Below are 19,836 nucleotides of genomic sequence, written 5' to 3' on the forward strand. Positions count from 1 at the left end.
AAGCACAGGTGATATTAGTCACCGTGCCACATCCATGGCCCCAAACAATGGCCAACTGTGAGGTCGCTCTTGGTAGCCACTAAGAAAATATGCCTTTCCTGAGAAGTTGGCTAAGGACTTGCTGTTTTCCATTTTTTCCCTTCCATTTTGTAGAGAATGGAGAACGTTGTTATTCTATGCCCTATCCTGAGGATAGAAAAGAAAAAAAAAAGGTGATTGTTTTCTCTGACACACACGCCTAGATGTGTTCATGTGCAATGCCATCACCAAAGCTAAAAATTGACAATATAACCTGATTACATTAATTCAGAGGCCAGGGAAATAATACCCCTGTTCCTCACTGATTGAAATGCAGGATTTCTTTAGAAGTCTGAAGTGCCACATGCCAACCTCACACACAATGTCCACTGATTGCAGGAGACATCAGGTGTCTGGCTAGGGAATCAATCAGCAGTGACTTCAACAATAAATGCAATTACTGTTCAGTATTTTAAAAAGATGTCTGATGTGCAAATGAGTACTTCAGCTTTGCTCAGGAACATCAAATTCCTATTTTGGTGATAATTCAGCTTCGAACTCTGTCACTTACTATCCCATCACTAGGCTCCTAAATTGGAAACAAGTATAGCAAAAAAAAAAAAAAAAACCAAAAAACCAACTTTGGCAGTCATGTGGACCCTTAACAGAATATGCTCAAAATCGGGTTCCACATAAAAGCACACAAAAACACAAGCATGATAGAACAGGTAGCATCATATGGACAACTAGCATATCTATAGTAAATGAGGAGATAGACATTTTAGCAGCCATGGGATCTTCAGTTTCAAATGTAATCATAAGGTAACAGGATGCAGAGACCCTGACCAATCACACCGCCTCTCAGAGCGCCCTACTCTCTACTCCTTGTGAGAGGGTGGGCGATTTCGGCTCACGGTGACTCGATTTGCCAACATTACCTATCTGGTTGCAGGGCAGGGGATGATGGGTATTTTAGGAGACTAATGGAACGATTCTTCATCTAGTCAGTGAATTATTGATGAAGAAACATGAATATAAGCTTCTGATAAGAATGCAATTCCCTCTACGTTCCTGTAATTTACTCAGAAATGAGAAAAAAATAAGTATCTGGAAAGGGCAGCAGTAAAAAATATGCCATATAGCTTAAAAGACAAAAATTAAAATGTTACGTGTAATGCTTAAATGTGAAATAGCCATGCAGCGGTTACCACGCAGAAAGCTAAGGACTCACTATAGAAAATGGTGAGTCCCATGTGCCTCATCTATGTTTTATCATCTATATGATGAAAAACACTTTTTTTAATTTGAAAAAAAAAACCTCGATAATGTTATAGATGATAATTCTAACCTGCTCATCAAAATACAAGAGATTCTTCATGCTGAAAACAGATAAATAGATGCCGGCAGACAACACTAGTTTGTTTATGAGAGGATTCACTTGTATGAAAAATAAGAAAAATGCTACTAGGAAGAATTATATGCCTTGTTCATTTGCAATTAAGTGTTAACACCTTGTCTGAAACCCTGACTGGCCAGAACCGGAAGTGCTGGACCACAGCCCAGTAATTCAGCACCAGAAGCTGCAATTCCTCACGTGGGCCACAAGGTGGCCACCTTCCACCGCTGCTCTTCGCGACCAGGCTGCGCTCCAAGTAGAACAAATGTGTGTGTTAGTCTGCAATCATTTTTAATTTCACTCCTGACAGTCTGACAGGACTTCTTAATACTACTGGGTTGACCTTTTCAGGCTTTTGTGCTAAATCCTTTCTTTAAAATTCCTTTAATGTGCCGTGTTGAGAAAAGAATACAATAGACTCCACAGGACAGCAGGTTGCAGTGATGTCAGCCAACAGCACTGCTCAAAACAGGTGGGTGGAAAGGCAGGAACGCACGCAGCAGCCAGCGCCTTACATCACATTGCAGGCTGGGATGTAGTGAGCACCATCAGGATCGGAGAGTTCAGGGAGGATGTTAGCCTGGCCTCGCTCCCCAAGAGTGGCTGCCCAGGGCCTTCCACAGCAGGGAGAAGAATGACATGTGGGCTGCACAGTTAATTTTTTTAGGCTCAGTCCTAGTCTCTCCCTGTTAAAGGAAGATTGTTCATCTGGGGAAGGATCCTTCTTAAAATGTTGCCTTTGAAGTCTAAGTAGGCTGTATGGGGGGAGAGGGTTCGGGGGGGGGGAGGCGGGGGGGCAGAAACTTTGTCTCCAACACACTTGTGAACAAAGTTATCATTGCCTAAACCAGTGGTTCTCAACCTTGGCTGCACATTCGAAACACCTGGGAATCTTTTTAAAATCCTGGTTTCTGGGCCTCATCCTCCGGAAATTCTGTTTCTTTGTCACTAATGTTGTGGCCCCATCCCATAACAAAGAAACAGAATTTCCAGAGGATGAGGCCCAGAAATCAGGATTTTAAAAAGATTCCCAGATGATTCTAATGTGCAGCCAAGGTTGAGAACCACTGGCCTGAACGATGCATAGGACTCACAGGTGGGGCTGGAGGAGAGCCAGCCTGCCCTGCCAGTGCAAGAGGTTCCAGGGATCTTAGAACTGCAACACAGTCCCCATTCACCCAGCACTTACTTTGTGCCAGACCCTGTGATGCATGTTTCATAAGAATTTCCCCAATTTCAACCTCCCACAACACTGTGGGCTGTCCTGTCATCAGGCCATGTTAACAGAGGAAGTGTCTGACATGTCAGAAGGTTCTATGGTGGGTTACAGCACGGCTGCCAGGCAAGTGGACATCAAACCGGGATTAAACCTAGGCAGTCTCACCCCAGTGGCCAAATGGTTCATCATAACGCTGTACTTCCTCTCAGTATGCTCTGACGTAGGTAAAGTCTCTCCTCATACAGCTCACTTCATCCTATTTGCAAGACCCTGCCCTGGCTCTCGCAGGGACTCCTCTCAGAAAACCCAGAGAAAAACTCCCCAGCAAGTGCTGCTCGGTGCCTCTGTGCCCCTCAGCACCTGCAAGAGAGCCCACGACGCGATCTGCAGTGTAGGAACCTGGAGCGCAGGCTGGAGATGCTGCAGTTTGAGGTGTTGACTCGTGGTGCAGAGTTTACACATAACTTAGAAATCTTGGATGCTTCATTAGGGTGAACTCAGAGAAAAGATCAGGCCCAAGATTTTTTTTAACGAAAAACACTTGTGGTTTGGGAAATTCCTTTGGAAATGACTGGACAAAGCTGAGATGGCAGGTGAAGAGAGAGCAGACTCTCATTATTCATTTCCCATCTCAGCAGCCCCTGATAGTTTATTCCATGACAAAGTAAGTACGACCTTGAGCGTTAGCTAGTAGGGAAAAGGATGGGCCAGGAAAGGCTGGAACTAGGGGAACTAAGCCGGCAATAGGTTGGTTCCCCAAAAAGGAAAGTGCATGGTTCCCTTCATCTAAGACCTGAAGTCAGTCCAGGGTTGGTACCAATTGTCCAGGGATAAGATTCACTGAGGGCGTGGAAGAGAGAGTCCAGGTGGCAGCCATATTCCTAAGCACTTACCTTCATCTTAATTGATCTGGTTGAAGCAACTTGATTGCAACTAGATCCCAGTCAGTAACTAGGAAACTAGACAAAGGCCTAGCTGGCAAGGACTGGGAAGGTGGCCTTGGCCCCTGGTCCAGTAAATCTGTGAACAGGGTAGGGCTCCATTTTCATTAGGAAACAAAAGAGTTAAAAGGAACCAAAGAATTGTGAAAAGCAAGACACACATAATGGAGTTCTACGGGTTGGTGGGGGACGTAGGTTCCACAGACCCAGCCCAGGTGTGACAAATGTCAGACATGGTGTGACAAGATGGATTCTAGCTATGGGAGGTGTGATTGGGCTCCTTTTTATTACCAGACGAAGACAGGCTCAAAGCCCATATCTATATTAATAATAGAGAAATATGCAAAATATCTGTTACAGTGTCATGCCACAACTGGATCAGCAGGCTGCATCCCCGCCCTCTATTCAGGCAGCTGCAAGGCCCGGGGTAGGATACGATATAATAGGAGGGGATAAAAAAGGAGAGAGAGAGGAAGCTGGCCTTTTTAAACTACCACATGGACCAGTGTTGCTCTCAATTTCAAGACAGGGTCACACCAAGTGCCCTGTGCTCAGCCCCTGCGGCCTGCATGAATGCAGGTTTGTACTCCAGGAAGTCGGGGGGAAATCCAGACTCCGTGTTTTCAAAGAAAAATAATACAACTGAATCGTCTATCACTTTTAAAATATATCATTGAGTTAACTGTACTATATGAAAAAGTTGGGGCAGTATCCCACATGGGTGAATGAGCAAGTGACCTAGTGAGCACTGAAGTCTTTTATAGAGTTCAGCGCTGGGATATACAAGGTCAATAGCGCCGCCCACATAAAGCAAGCGTTGGTCAATTATACATACGTACAATTTTCAGATGAGATAAAAGTCTCATGACATCTGCCATGTCTGCCAGGATGAGTAGGCGGGTTACAGCTGATAGCAAAGCCCTGGCCGCCCGCACCATGGTGCCACGCTTCACGGACGAGCACGGGTCATCAGCAAACTCGGAAGAGGCGATGCGCATGGTCTCACCTGGAAGACAAACACAGAAGGCACGTGGGTGGACGGGAGGCTCGGAGGCTGGCATTCCTGAAGGTCTGTGGATGGACGATCCTTGTTCTCCTTGCAAAACTACCAGTGACCACTCCTGTGCTTGCAACACAGCCGAACCTTTCACGGCGAATGCATCCGTGCACATGGATCCGTGCACATGGACAGGTGCTGTGGGCAAATCAAGGTGCTCATTTCCCATTGAGTGTGGAATTATGCTCTCAGCATCAATAAGGAATGTATTTAAGTCAATGTGTCTGATAGCTGAGAGGAATTTGCCCTTATCTTAATCATTCTCACTCTTCATTTCTCTAGGAACCAATGATACTTACTAGGCAGCTAGGTGAGGCTACTGACAGTTCAGGTACAAAATGTACAGCTCCACAGAGGAATGAAACTTAAAAGTTTATGTCTCATTAACACTGTACCCTTAATTGAATTACATAGTAACAGATTATAGAAGATACCCTAATTTAATCTTTTTTCTCCCCCTCTCAGTTCAGAATGCAGAGCCAAGACTAAAACTATAAGAGAAAGTTTATTTATTGAGAAAGTCACAAAGGTAGGAGTGAGCCATAGAAGACATGGGCCCAGGAAACAATTACAGAGGCAAAAGAAGGGCCAGTGGAGCTTAGGAGAAAGAGAGAGGCAAGCCCTATTTTAGTTTTTTAATACTGTTTGAGACCTGCTTTCTAAAGTAGAGAGCACTTATGAGACAACTGATCTAATCCAACAAATGTTTACTGAGCACATACTAGTACATACTTGTGTCAGATTCTCCACTAGGTTCTGGAACGACAAAGGTGACTGAGAATGTCCTGGTCTCAAGGAGTTCACAGTCTAATATGGAAACCAGTTCTAAATTCATACCCAGAATGCAATGATCACATGCCATAACAGACATATGATTAAGAATGCAGGCAAAAGAGAGGAGGGAGTGACTGACTCATTTACTGTGATTCTGTGGTGAGGCTCTCAACTCTGATGGGTGGGCTTGGAAGAACTAAGAGGTTCACCGGGAAGACGAAGGTGGGGAGGGCACCTTGGACAGATGAACTGTGTGGGAGGCTCGGAAACCTGGAGAGGGGGGGGCGCTGAGGGTAGGGGACTGCAGTCGCGGGGAAGGCACAGTGAGGAAGGGGTACCGGGAAGAGAGGTCGGGGTGCTTGGAATGCTATGGGAGAGATCTGGACTGTGTCCTCTGCAAGGAGGGAGGTGACATGAATAGATTTTTGTTTGAGCTGCGTTACATAAATAGACTGGAGGGGACATGGCTGGCGCAGAGAAACCTGTTAACAGGGCAAGTGCAGCTGTAATCTGAGAGCAGTAATGAGGATGAGGGCCTGGCCCAGGAAAAAGGCAAGTGGTACCAGGAGGGAGGGAATATTAATGAGATTTGTGGTAGAGAAACAACAGACCCCGGGATGGATGAGATGTGGAGAACAGAGACAGAGAAGGTGAAGTAGGTGGTACCAGGAGGGAGGGAATATTAATGAGATCTGTGTTAGAGAAACAACAGACCCCAGGATGGATGAGATGTGGAGAACAGAGACAGAGAAGGTGAAGTGGATAGTGAACACTGACACCATACAATTGAGGGGTTCATATTTGCACAAAGAGACCCCAGGAATGGGAACCAAAAGAGGATCATTAACTAGGAGGGCAATGGAGTGGGTATCCGCCTGGGGCAGAGAGGACTGGGAGAGGCATAATGAAGCCTCCCATAGCAGAGCATACACAGGAGCATAAAACTTCACTAAACTAGAAGAGTAGAGTTAATATGAGCAATTATTTCATGTAGGGGAAAACAATTCATTCAATATTTTCTTTACAGAAATGACTACTTCTCATCTATTAATCAAACCTAGCTTATTTAAATAAAGTCAATTAGATCATCGAAAGCCTGAGTGCACCGTAATTTACCCTCAGATACACGGGAACATTTACAAGCACACATCTCCTTCCATTTTACAGGCAGATCAGAATATAATGTGACTCGCTCCGTTAGCGTTATAGCGTGCGGTGGTGCTTTTTACATTTGGGAAATGTGGGCGTGGAAGGAAATGTATTGTGCTGTTGGATTTTTAAAAGAGACTACAATCTACAATAAACATATTATGTTGCTTACCAGCTTACTCTTTTTTTTTTTTTTATGCCTATGCACCAACAAATAGCTTGATACATAAGAACAGATGGGGAGAAACTTAAAAATCCATTAGGGTGCTGGCACCATGGTGAATTTTCAGGATGCATGGCCCTAGAGGACCAAATAAAGTTTAAGACGGAGGCTGGCGGTTAGGAGCTACATATTCAATCCAAGAGTCCCACCCTTGTGGCAGGCTCACATACAGTAAACCTCCTTCTCCTCCCGGCTCCTCCAAAAGACTCATTAGCCAATAGCTATGTGTTCTGGAGAAGAAAGCTACCTCACTGCCATTCTGTACAGCAGAGGTTCTCAACCTGTGGGTCGCGACCCCTTTGTGGGTCGAATGACCCTTTCACAGGGGTCGCCTAAGACCTTCGGAAAACACATATATAATTACATATTGTTTTCGTGATTAATCACTGTGCTTTAATTATGTTCAATTTGTAACAATGAAATTGGGGGTCACCACAACATGAGGAACTGTGTTAAAGGGCCACGGCATTAGGAAGGTTGAGAACCACTGCTGTACAGTGTGGCTAGAAAGAACATTACACACCAAGGCAAACCTGATGAAATTTTGAGAGGGTCACCACAGATACGAGTAAGTGGAATGGACCCACCCATTCAAAGAAAAGGGAAATTTATTCTGCACATGAAACTAGGGAGCCACACAGTGGATCCCAAATTCTGCGGATTACATTGGGATGAGCCACAGCTTGGGTAAGAGTAGTGGCACTCAGGTTGGGCGACTCTCAGCACAAAGACACCCCTCCCAGCACGCAGAGGAACCATGCCTAAGCAAACGAATTTGCAAGCTCAGGTTTTCATGGAGAGGGTCAGGGTAATGGCATGTCAGAGGCTGGCCATTTGGTCAGCAGTACAGCTCCAGAGCCAATGGGCGCCACGTAGTAAAGAGCTCTCAACTTGGGGCCCGCAGTTGGCACCCATGGAAGAAGCTCAGGAGATATAAATAAGAGAGGAGAGAGAGAGCGAGAAAGCGAGAGAGTGAGAGAGTGAGAAAGCGAGAGAGCGAGAGCGAGAATGGGGGGTGGGGGGGGGGAGAGAGAGAGAAACCTACATTTGTAAATGCGATTCTGCAAAGGGAAATCTCATGCTAAATTCTGAGATTTTTCTAAGATAAATAGATGTTTTAATTCAATTCAAATTAAAACTAAAAACTCATTTTAAGCAGAGACGAATGTAATGTTATTAAATATTTAAAAGGAAAGCAATCTGAAGTTAGCTATAACTTGAATGCGCTATATATCCATATAGTTTTAGGTTTACTGAATTAAAATGGAAATTTATATTACAAAATGGTAAGCAAATTTATCAGGTTAAAATTAGCAATTTTCCCAGGAAACTGCTTTTCTATAATACCATTTAGCTAAGAAATAGCATGCCTGTATAGGAGATGGAAGGGAACAGTGGAAAGAGGATAATAGATCTGTCTGTTTCTTTTATAGATACCATTGTATTCGACCTCCTTTACTTGATCATAGACCTAAACACAGAGCACTGTTTCTATGGTAAAGCCTTTGAGCTCCTCAAGCCACTTTCCTTGGTTGGAAAGAAAAGAAATTAACATTTCCAAATAAGTGACTGAAGGGAAATAATAACAATTAAATTGTATATAGTATTTCTACATAAAGATTTATTATATAAATATTATTTTAAAAGATTTGCCCTGGCAGGTTTGGCTCAGTGGATGGAGCGTCGGCCTGCAGCCTGAAGGGTCCCAGGTTCAATTCCGGTCAAGGGCATGTACCTCGGTTGCAGGCACATCCCCAGTGGGGAGCGTGCAGGAGGCAGCTGATCGATGTTTCTCTCTCATCAATGTTTCTAATTCTCTATCCCTTTCCCTTCTTCTCTGTAAAAAAAACCAAACAATAAAATATTTTTTAAAAGATTATATATGTATATATACTAGAGGCCCGATGCATGAAATTTGTGCACTGGAGGGCAGGGGGTCCCCCTCAGCCCAGCCTACACTCTTTCGCAATCCGGGAGCCCCAAGGGCATGTCCAACTGCCATGGAGGTGGGAGAGGTTCCGCCACCACCACTGCCCTTGCCAGCTGTGAGCCAGGCTTCTGGCTGAGCTCACTGACCACCAAGGAGCAGCTCCAGTGTTGAGCGTCTGCCCCCCTGGTGGTCAGTACACGTCATAGCAACCGGTCATTCTTCCATTTGATCAATTTGCATATAAGCCTTTTATTATATAGGATATACTCATAAATTTAAAAAGACTACATTGTTAAAGTCATACAGACCTACAATCGTAACCCAACTCCACCCCAATCATTACTAAATATGTGCGCTTGGTGATGAGTCAACCTTTGTGTGTCAGCCCCTGCAACTGTAAATTAGGGGTGAAAATGACGACAGTTGCCTTGTGGACTGTGATTTAGGAGTAAAGGTTGGAGATGATGTATTCAATGCGCACAGCACAAGACTATCCCTGCAACCAGGGCTTACTCACTATCATCACTGATGCCCCTGCAACCACCATCACTCAATCCTCTCCAGTAAAAGAATTGTTGGTGAACTGGTCAAAGTTTGGAAGCGTATTTTTGGTTGATTCCACTACTCATATACACAATAATTTAGAAGCAAGAAAACATCTGCCCAAACATGCTTATTGCTTTAAATCAGATTAACCCCCATCCCCCCACCCCTCCCAACCCCCACCAAAAATGGATGTTAGTGTTTGGTTTTCAAATCAGTGATTGTTCTGGTTCTTACGCTACCTAAAGGCATTAGGATGGATAGGTAAGTGTGCATACACGTGAGATAGCATCAACTCAAATGTGGAGTGAAGCAGGACAGTAATAATCAATGGAAGAGAGGGCTGCCATGCACAGGACCAGGTCTCAGGAGCCGACCAGGCACTTAGGAAGCAATCATAAACCAAGGACATGAGTGTCATGTGGCTCATCGCCTGAAGGGCGACTTGCATTCCAGGTAAGCACTCTTTAAACACTTGACAAATGAATGACTGGAAAAGTGTGAGAAGCAAAGGGGAAGGTAGGGTACAAAGCTAGGTTCAGAGAAGGAAGAGTGAAGGCATGGAAATCTCAGGAAGTGGATGGTTCTAGATCAGGGGTGGGCAAACTTTTTGACTCGAGGGCCACAACGGGTTCTTAAACTGGACCGGAGGGCTGGAACAAAAGCATGGATGGAGTGTTTGTGTGAACTAATATAAATTCAAAGTAAACATCATTACATAAAAGGGTACAGTCTTTTATTTCAATAGTTTTATTCATTTAAAATGGGCCGGATTCGGCCCGCGGGCCGTAGTTTGCCCACGGCTGTTCTAGATGCTGATGAGGATATAACTTGCCCTGTCTTTGCACTCCTTCAGCAACCACAGGCCCTGGGCTGGTCCCCTGGAATCATACGATGAAGGCTGGAACCACAGTGAGAAAGGAAATGAAGAAACATGCAAGCCACAGAGCAAATGTAATGAAATAACCAGAGCAAGAGTAGATTAAGACATACAAAGCCAAGTAGGCAAATAACAAAGCACCTACCATACGTTGTGTGGTAATTTACATTGTTAATGTTTTAATTATAAAATAAAGATTGCTCCTTTGGAGAACTGAAAACTACAGATAATTAAAAAGAATCAAAATGGCATACACCATTCCAATAACCAGAGACAACCAACCACCAGGGAACATGTGATGAGCTAGCTGTCTTCTAGAAAGTTCTCTATGCCCATATTTTTAACCAGTAGTTATACAATGTATTATTACAAATGCACATTCAACTTGGTCTAATTACACATATTTTCATTTGTCTGGTTACATAAATTACCTGGCATAGAATAGTTAATGTTCTTGCAAATCTCATTACAGAATTCTTAGAGCAGATGAGAGAAAAACAGCAAAAGGTTCCAGTCCTCTTAGGGAAGGTTTGTTTTCTTTACACAATAACCCACGCCTGTCTCAGAACTTTTCCCACACATATTTTCCTCAAGGTCCAAATTTTAAAGGATACTGAGAAACAGCAATGCAGGAAAATGCAATACGATTTTAGAGAAGAAAGCAAGATTAGTGTGGTAAAAAACCTGACCACGGCTTTGCCAAGCCTTGGCTAGTTCTGTTCCCTAAACCATGCATCGTCATGGAGCCACACTCGCAAAGCCAGTGCAGGAATAGACATAACTGGATTTTAGGGTGGTAACTGAGTAGGCAGTGGACATCTCCTGAACGCTTTATCATTTTGATTATATTGTAGAGTCTATGAAGGCAAAGCAATGTTTGAAAGCCACTTACTGCTCTGGTTAGCTAATTTTCAAAGCAGGTGGGAAAAGACTTATCTTCATTTGAGATAAAGCAAACAGAAATGTTAAATGAATGGTCAATATGGAAAACACCACAGAAGTGACAATGTTATTGGAGGCAAACTTGGCATAGTACACCATGCCTCCTGGTTCCTTTTGAGAAGACATAGGTGAGTGCTCCTTTGATAGGAATCATGCAGAACTGGGTGATGTATGAGAAAGGATTACGTGAGCGGGTGTTGATTTAGCCAAGGACCTCTGAACCCACTGCATTAGCGAACACTGAGGAATCTCCACTTTGGGGATGGTGCCCACAAGGTGGTTCAAGACTCCCTCCATTTTAAGATCTAGTAGGCTGTGTCTGTTTGGAGTTAATATAGCAATATGTGCTCTCTGATCTCATTCCTAATTAGTATAGTTCTCTTTCATTTAGAGCTTACAGTGTGCCAAGGCCTGTTCCAATAGCTTTACATGTTTTAATTCCATTACTGCTCAGTGAAGTAACTGCTTACATTGTCACCATTTATACCGAAGGGAACAGAAAAGAGAGAGGGAAGGGTACTCGGCCAAGGTCAAACAGCTGGTAAGCGATGGGGCCAGAATTCAAAGCCAATTTGGCTCTAGAGTCTATGCTCTTAACGACAGTGCTTTAGAAATGTTTCTTTAAAGTTCTGCTGACTGTGTTAAAATTATTTGTTTACATATCTCTGTCTGGACCTCTATTATGAGGTGAAGACTTGTACACTTTTCTATTTAGTTAGTGGAGTATTGTAAGGAAAGAAAGGAGGGAGGAAGGGAGAGAGAGGGGAAGAGAGGGGGGAGAGAGCGAGGAAGAAAGGAAGGAAGAAAGGAAGGGAGGGAGGGAGGGGAGAACTAAACAAAAACCTTTTTACAAGTATTCCCAGGCTCCACCACTCCCTATTGTCTCTTATCAAGGCTGTGCCTATATATATTTGAGTCTTCACCCCTTTCCCAAGACTGTAAGCTTGGTCAGAGTGGAGATCATAATTGCAGCTTATTGATTTCTTTTTTAAAAAACGATGTTTTTGTTGATTTCAGAGAGAACAAGAAAAGGAAGAGAGAGATAGAAACATCAATGATTAGAGAGAATCATTGATTGGCTGCTTCCTACACGCCCCGGACTGGGGAACCTGCAACCCAGACATGTGCCCTGCCCCAGGAATTGAACTCTGACCTCCTGGTCCAAAGGCCAACGCTCAGCCACACCAGCTGGGCAATTTGTTTATTCATAGTATTTAACATATATTTGATGAGGTACATTTACTCAATAACTATTGAGAGGAGCAAAGGAAGGCCTGCCTGGCACCTAACATTTGAAACATATCGAGTTAACGCTGGCTCAAGGACAAAATAATCCCGAGTGCTACACACTTAATGAAATAATAATTTGAATATCTTCTTCTTTTTCAAAATTGGACTTGTGATTTCAGCCAGCAGCCAGGAACTATAGCAATGAGAAGGGCAAGTGCTAGTAGAAGCAAGTAACTTCTTTGTTTCTCCTTAGTTTTGCCCACATAGGCATTTGCTATTAAGAGAAAGAACTGTTAAAACATTCAAGAATTTGAGAGAGCAAAGCATGCATTTCACCCAAGAGTGGCTATTACTCAAACTCAGGATTAGGGGGAAAGGTTGACAATCTTAAATTTTCAGAGGCCCAGGAATGATGAAATCATGTCTTTTCTTAAGCAAAATCTGCATTAAATAAGCTCCCTCCTGCAGACCCTCTCATTTCTAGCCCTGAAAGTTGAGATGTTTTTGGTACCAGAAAGCAAGATAACTGTGGCCTAAATATGTGAAATTGAAAAGAAGAGCCTTAAATGCATATATTGTTTTTTAAAAAGCAAGTACCATACAAACCACATATAAACCATGTAAATGTTATTAAATGAGAATGTTGCTTTGTCCTCTGACTTTCCCTCAAGTGTAGTCCTTGGTAGAGGACTCAATCTTTCTTCAATTTTCCATATACCTCTCTGAGCAAATGAGACATTAATTGAAAAATGAGAGAAGGCTGATGGACCCACTGTCTCTGAAGGGACTGTGAGACTGGAGAATTTCTGATCTGGGTGGGCCCGCCTCATGCATCATTCAACACCTCACTTTCATCTGACCTATGAAGACCCAGAACCCACCCAAGGATATTTTTGCTGGAGGTCAGGCAGTTGGGTGGGGCCAGTGTTCTGGTCTCCTTACATCCCAATTATGGGCTCTGGGCACAGCCCCAGAGTGGCTGGGAAGTCATCAAAGCATCATGTGACACCAACAAATCAAAACTTCCCCCTCACCTAATAAAATCCCCAAATACTCACACGACCTTGTTACAGCCCTGCCTCAGTAGCTAGAGCAGCTCTAAAGACAAAAGTGCATCTTCCTTTGGTGAGACCAAGTGCTCTTTACTAAGGTGGGTAATGGAATCTGTTCCAATGCAAGTTCCCCCATTTAAGATATGTTCAGGACAAAAAAGTGCTACCAATGTCAGTGACTGATGATTAAGTGTATTGAGTGTTATGAGCTATTAAACATTGTTAGGGATGGTAATGTGCCACCTTGCAGAAGGCACAGATCATTAAGCATATGGATTTTAATGATTTCAGCTGTAGCCTTTTCCTGGTTTGAGAGGAAAGGGGATACGGTAATTTTGCATTGTTGTCGCCAGAGAAATCAGCAAGCTGCAATATGGCATATTTCACAAATGAGATCTTCACAGAGACCAGTTAAATGTAGCAAAAGCCACATTCCATAAAAAGGTGATTATTGTCTTGGGCTCAAAAACAGTCAAATACCATAAATTTGGAAATGTTAAACAGAAATATGCTAAGCTTAAGAGAAAAACAGAGGATAGAAGATTAATACAGAATCCAATGTCACTTAAAATTTTCACAAAAATTAAGAGAAAAGAGTTGATAAGTATGTAAATTTCAGTGTACAAAATAAAAGTGTTTCTGAAATAAGAATACTGTATCATATATATATGATACTGTATCATATATATACACGTGTGTATATATATATACACACATGTGTATATATATATATACACACATATATATGTGTGTGTATGGCCTATTGTAAGAAATTAAAGTTATGTCATTCAAATCTTAAAATCTGATCATTGTGATGTTTTTACCCTCAAACCAGTAAAGAAAATCAGATTTCTCCATGTGGTATTTTAAAACATGACTTAATTGAGCTGTAATTTTACCACACCATTTACCAGGTTTATAGTGCCTATTACTTGGAATATTTGTTGTTTGGTTTCTACTATTAAAATGTGTGGAAGAGATTTCCATCCACAGTCAACTTTTCTCATATGAGAGTTGTTCCTGTGTTTTTGTTTAGCCAAAGACTACATCAGGCTTTCTATTTTACAGTATAGCAATTTCAAGTATAGTTTATCTGCAATCTATTGGTGCAGATTATATAATGTGCCTTCTTTTTGCTTCCCATTTGCTTTTCTTTTTTTTTTTAAATCCTCATCCAAGGATATTTTTGTTGTTGTTGATTTGAGAGAGAGAGAGAAACATTGATACCTGGAATTGAACCAGTAACCTAGGTATGGGCCCTGACCAGGAATAGAAGCTCACAACCTTTTTGGTGTATGGGACAACGTACAATCAACTGAGTCACCTGGCCAGTCTCCCATTTGCATTTCTTCGTATTTATATGTTAGCTAATATGAAGCCAGTGATTCAAGTATTTTTTCGTTGTACTAAGGACAAATTTGAAATACCACAGTAACTTGCAAATATATTTGTACATAAACAGAGTGTCAAGACATCCAAACTGGTATAAAAAGGCTTAAATCATATGGACTAGCTTGGAAACAGTCAGTTGTGAATTTGCAAAAGCATATCAGAAACAGGTTTCTAAAGAAATTAACTACAATTTAGTAAATTATAGAAAATGAAACTCAGAGTGACAGATCCAGTTCCTGGTCTGGACTCTGCCCCTAGTTGGCTTTGTGACCTTGAGCAAGCCCTGTAAGATCCTTGATATTTGTCTTTCTGTATTCCTCCACTGGCTAGCTTTTAAGCAGTCTGAGAGATGGCAGAAACCAACTACACATGGCCACCCCACCCCTTAACTCTCTGGTAGGTTGATAAAGTACAGAGAGTAAAGAAGAGAATGTCCCAGACAAAACACTTTTCATTAATTCGTTCCTTGGTCCCACACTCGGCAGGTCTGGGTCTCTCTGTCCTCTTGACATTAAGGCCTAAATGAAAAGTGGGCTTCAGGGTTCTAGGACCCCTTTCCCATTGGTGATTTCATTTTCTCTAAAATTTCCAAATGAAAGAAACCTCATCTTATCACACCAGTTTCATGAAATTAGAGGGAACTATAGAAAGAAAAGAGTAAAGGCTACAGAAAATCAGTGACTATTAATCTTTTCTTTCCTTCCACTGGAAATGTGATCCACTACCTCTTTCAAAATAATCTTGGGTACCCAAAATGCCAGGAAACATACAAAATTATTTTTTAAAAGTATGCTTAAATTTCCAAACCTCCACACATAATTTCTCTTAAAAAACATAACACTTTAAAGCATGTATCCAATTGTTAAACTGAAACAAAGTTGGATAAGTGCATTGTGTTCCGTGTTAGCAGACCTCTTGGACAGTCTTTGGTCAGTTGGACTCATCTTCAGCTTCTGTTGCCAACCTCAGAGTCGTCCTGCCTTTTGCAGGCTGCTCCCCAGCAAAGAGCGGCCCACTCTGTGCTTCTTCATGTTTATTTCCTTTAAAGTAAAAGTGGGAAAACTGTAATAATAACTTGAAAAATTGCCCTATAGGCCCTGGCTAGTGAAGGTAAGTGCCCAGTCTCTTAGTAAACAAATAACTTGCTAGAAATTAATGAACTCACATTGAGAGTATTAATTTAACCTCCCATGTCGGTCTGCCTATAGAGAGGGAATACCCTGGTCATGCTGATGTTAGTATTCCACACAGTATGATAGCATAATGATTAATAAACTAACATGGAATTTTAAAGCAACGGTGTGATGTTTAATTTCTACATCACTTACATATTATGGAGATGGAGTGTCTGAACAGCAACTGCCCTCGGGCACTGCTGGGAAATGTCTGTGGTAAGCATGGGCACTGGTTCTGAACAATGAAGAGAAGTGACTTTCAATTCCTACTACTAATAGCAAGTGGTTCTTCACACCAACAGGAGTTTAAAGGAAAGGTTGGAGAAGAAAATACAGATGTCAAAGAACCTGTAGGTATGAAGAAGTTATTTTAGAGGCAGAGAACTGAAGCAGAACAGAGCATTCCTGAGCTTACCATGCACATGTTTAAGTCACCTCCAGATAGTTAGTATTCATGGAGCAAGTAGTCAGGAAGAAAAAGCAGGCATCCAGGCACATTGGACGGGAGACCATGGCAGACCAGGCTAATTCAGCCCAAGCCCATGCACAGGTCACCACCTGGTTACCTGGGTCCAAGGCTGTTACTAAGATTGAAAAAGGCCTGTATGAACCCACTTTGCATCCTTTATAGGGTGTCCTATAAAACAGTGGGCAGTCAACTATATTTAATTCACAAAGCCGATTGTGGGTTCAATCATTTTTAATAGATCCCTTTGTTATCTTCACACAATTCCAAGTTAAAGGATCTTTTCAGGATTAAATGCATGAGCACACACAGGCTTGTCACATAAGCGCCCACTAAGTGTGCCATATTTCAATACTCTAGTCAAGGACTTGGCATGAAGAGCTGGCAAAACCAGTAAATGGAACCATTTGTAGAATTTAGCCTCAAGGCTTCTTATGCTTCCTGAGCAGATACACATCATAATTACATTTGAGAATCCCCAAGCCTAATAACTTTCAATAATCAACAGATGCAGCTTGAGATCATTTCCAAAGATGGCAGCGTTGCAAAATCTATTTTGTCCTCCTCTACCCTGTATGGATCTCTTCAATGTAATTAATGGTACTTCCTCACATCTAGTTACCTTTGGCTCATTGCCTTCTTCCCCAGAGACTAAAAACAGATGAGTAAATGATTTCAAGAACACTTTCCAATTTCGGGGACTATGATACTAAACACAGTAACAGATACTACTTATAAAATGCTTACTATGTACCAGGCACAATGCTAAGTACTTTGCAAATATAGTCCTACAATAAGATGGACAACATTATCTCCATTGCACTGATTAAAAAGAAGGTATGGCATAGCTTAAAAAATTAATTTGTCCAAGGTCAAATGTACACATCTATAATTAGGTTGTAGCAATATCTGGAAACTGATCTTTCATAATCTGTACACTAAAATCATGTCCTCCTGTGCTCTAGTTTTAAACAAATAAAATTATGAGGGGTAACTAAAATAGGCAGGGTAACATAAAGGGAAGATAGCCCTTGTCTCTCAGTGTAAAATCAGACACCTAAGCACTTAGTTATGTCTTGATTCATAGATGCCCAACTAACAATACTGTAGCTATTATGTTATCGATCCCATGTCCATTTTTTCCTAATTTAGAGACAACTTTAGAAACTTCTTTTTCCTGAAAATAGGTCCAAGGGTAAGCAAGAGCTTAGGACGTCTTTTAAACTGTAGACAGTAAAGCTTTGCATTGTGATGCCTCTTCCATTCAACATTTCTTCACTGAGACTGCAGACATATTCAAAGAACTGGGCCCTGATTGGTTTGGCTCAGTGGATAGAGCATTGGCCTGCGGACTGAAGGGTCCCAGTTTGGATTCCGGCCAAGGGCATGTACCTCGGTTGCGGGCACATCCCCAATAGGGGCTGTGCAGGAGGCAGCTGATTGATGTTTCTCTCTCATCGATGTTTCTAACTCTCTATCCCTCTCCCTTCCTCTCTGTAAAAAATCAATAAAATATATTTTTAAAAAAATAACTGGGTTTTGTCTCTAAAATCATATCAGTGAAGAACTTGGACTTAGACTTCTTGAGTGTAAGTCCCAGTTGAGATATTTTTTTTTTTCGAAAATGTGTGTGCCCTTGTGCAAATTACTTAACTTTCCTAAGACTCATCATTAAAATGAATAAAATCACAAGCCACGTCAAAGTTTGAGGAAAAAAATTAAATGGGAGGATGTGAGAGACTAAGTAGCAGAAAATATATCTCCAAGACCTTTGTAAATGCATGTGAAACACAGCAAACAGCCTTATAAATGAAAGGGCAATACCTAAGCAAAAAATAAAAATAGAATATGCAGCTTTGAAGTAAAAATGGTGACCTGATTGGAAACACTGACCATCTTAGAATTATCTGCACTCTCAACAGGCAAGAAGCCAGACACCTGGGAAAGAAAAATGTCTTGACTAGAACTGTAATGCCCACACAAAATAAACTTTAGATTCTTAAAGTGCTATATCAGTGAAAATATTAACTAGAAAAAAATGTCCTTTGACAAACAAAAATGGTAAAGAAACATGTCTGTACCAGCTCAGAAGAAAAACGAGGTGGTTTCAATTATCTATATATATAAAAGCCTAAGTGGCCAAACGACCGAAAGACCAGAACGACTGGTCACTATGATGCGCACTGACCACCAGGGGGCAGATGCTCAATGCAGGAGCTGCCCTCTGGTGGTCAGTGCGTCCGACAGTGGGAGTGCCGCTCAGCTGACCAACCCCTCCCGCCAGCAGCCACTCCCTCCCTCTCAGCAGTCTTGAAGGTCCAATCTCCAGAGAATGGGCCAGGCACTGACAAACTGGCACCGCCAGCATGATCCCAACAGCGCCGCCAGCTTCTTGGAAATTGGCCTCAGACACCATGGCCGCTTCCTCTCCCTAGATGCTCCACAAGGAAGAAACGATCTAAAAGCTGCTGCCAGGTGGCTCCCAACAACCAGCGGGATAGATCTCGATTCTGGGCTCGAAGGGCTGATCACGTCTTGCCCTCCGCCCCCAAACCCCTCAGATCAGGTGCCAAACGCAGGGCTCAAGGCTGGCGAGCACTGCTGTGGTGGCACATGCCTCTGCCCATCAGAACTGACTGGGCATGCGCAGTGGGGCCAGGATTAGTAGGAGCAGCAGGTGGCAGTGGACTGCGGGTTTTGGCCTGATCCCCGCAGGCCACCCCGAGGGACCCTACCTGTGCATGAATTCATGCACTAGGCCTCTAGTCCTATATAATAATAGGATAATATGCAAATTGACCCTAACAGTGGAATGACCAGAACGACCACTCGACCAGTCACTATAAGGCACACTGACCACCTCTCAGTCCCTTTCCTTGGCTGGCAGGCTCCCATCGCCTGATGGTGAACAGGGAACTGGAGTGGGTTGCAGGGGACATGGGCAGCACCAGGCCAAGGCCCCTACCCCACTGGTTGCCCCACACACAGAGGGTGACCCATGGCGGGGGTAGGGCTGGTGAGCAGGTGGGAACAGCTGACTTCTCAGTCCCTCCCCCCTGTGGTCTGGCTCTAATCACCTGATGGCAAATGGGAAATTGGGGGTGGGTGGCAGTGGGGGCAGGGCCAGCTACTGGCAACCGGGGAAGATGGCCCTGATCGCAGGCCAGGCCTAGGGATCCTACCCACGCATGAATTTTGTGCACTGGGCCTCTAGTAATTAATAATGACATTCTATAACCAGAATGCTGTCCTCATGTATTTGTAGGAAACTCATTTACACTACCTGCATAGACTGGGAAATTAGATCAGAGAAATTATTCTGAAAATAGTTTCTGGTTGGTGGTGTCTGGGGGTCCCTGACAGAGCAAAATTAAATGTGTTTTGGAAGGAAGCATAGGACTCTCAAATAAAGCTTCATAAAAATAAATACACATTTCAAATACAGAACA

At 42.7% G+C, this 19,836-nt stretch overlaps 1 protein-coding gene across 2 annotated transcripts in view; it reads right to left on the reverse strand.

Moving 5' to 3' along the window:
* The window catches only part of CTNNA2 (catenin alpha 2), a 1,123,259-nt gene that overhangs the window by 784,583 nt on the left and 318,840 nt on the right, over positions 1 to 19,836 (reverse strand). For both annotated transcript variants that reach the window (XM_036333987.1, XM_036333986.1), the window contains exon 4: positions 4,414 to 4,580. In XM_036333987.1, the coding sequence (XP_036189880.1) occupies positions 4,414 to 4,580 (167 nt within the window). The remainder of the gene's footprint in view (positions 1 to 4,413; positions 4,581 to 19,836) is intronic.

This window comes from Myotis myotis, unplaced genomic scaffold (assembly GCF_014108235.1).
Source record: "Myotis myotis isolate mMyoMyo1 unplaced genomic scaffold, mMyoMyo1.p scaffold_m19_p_14, whole genome shotgun sequence".
NCBI classification, from domain to species: Eukaryota; Metazoa; Chordata; class Mammalia; order Chiroptera; family Vespertilionidae; genus Myotis; species Myotis myotis.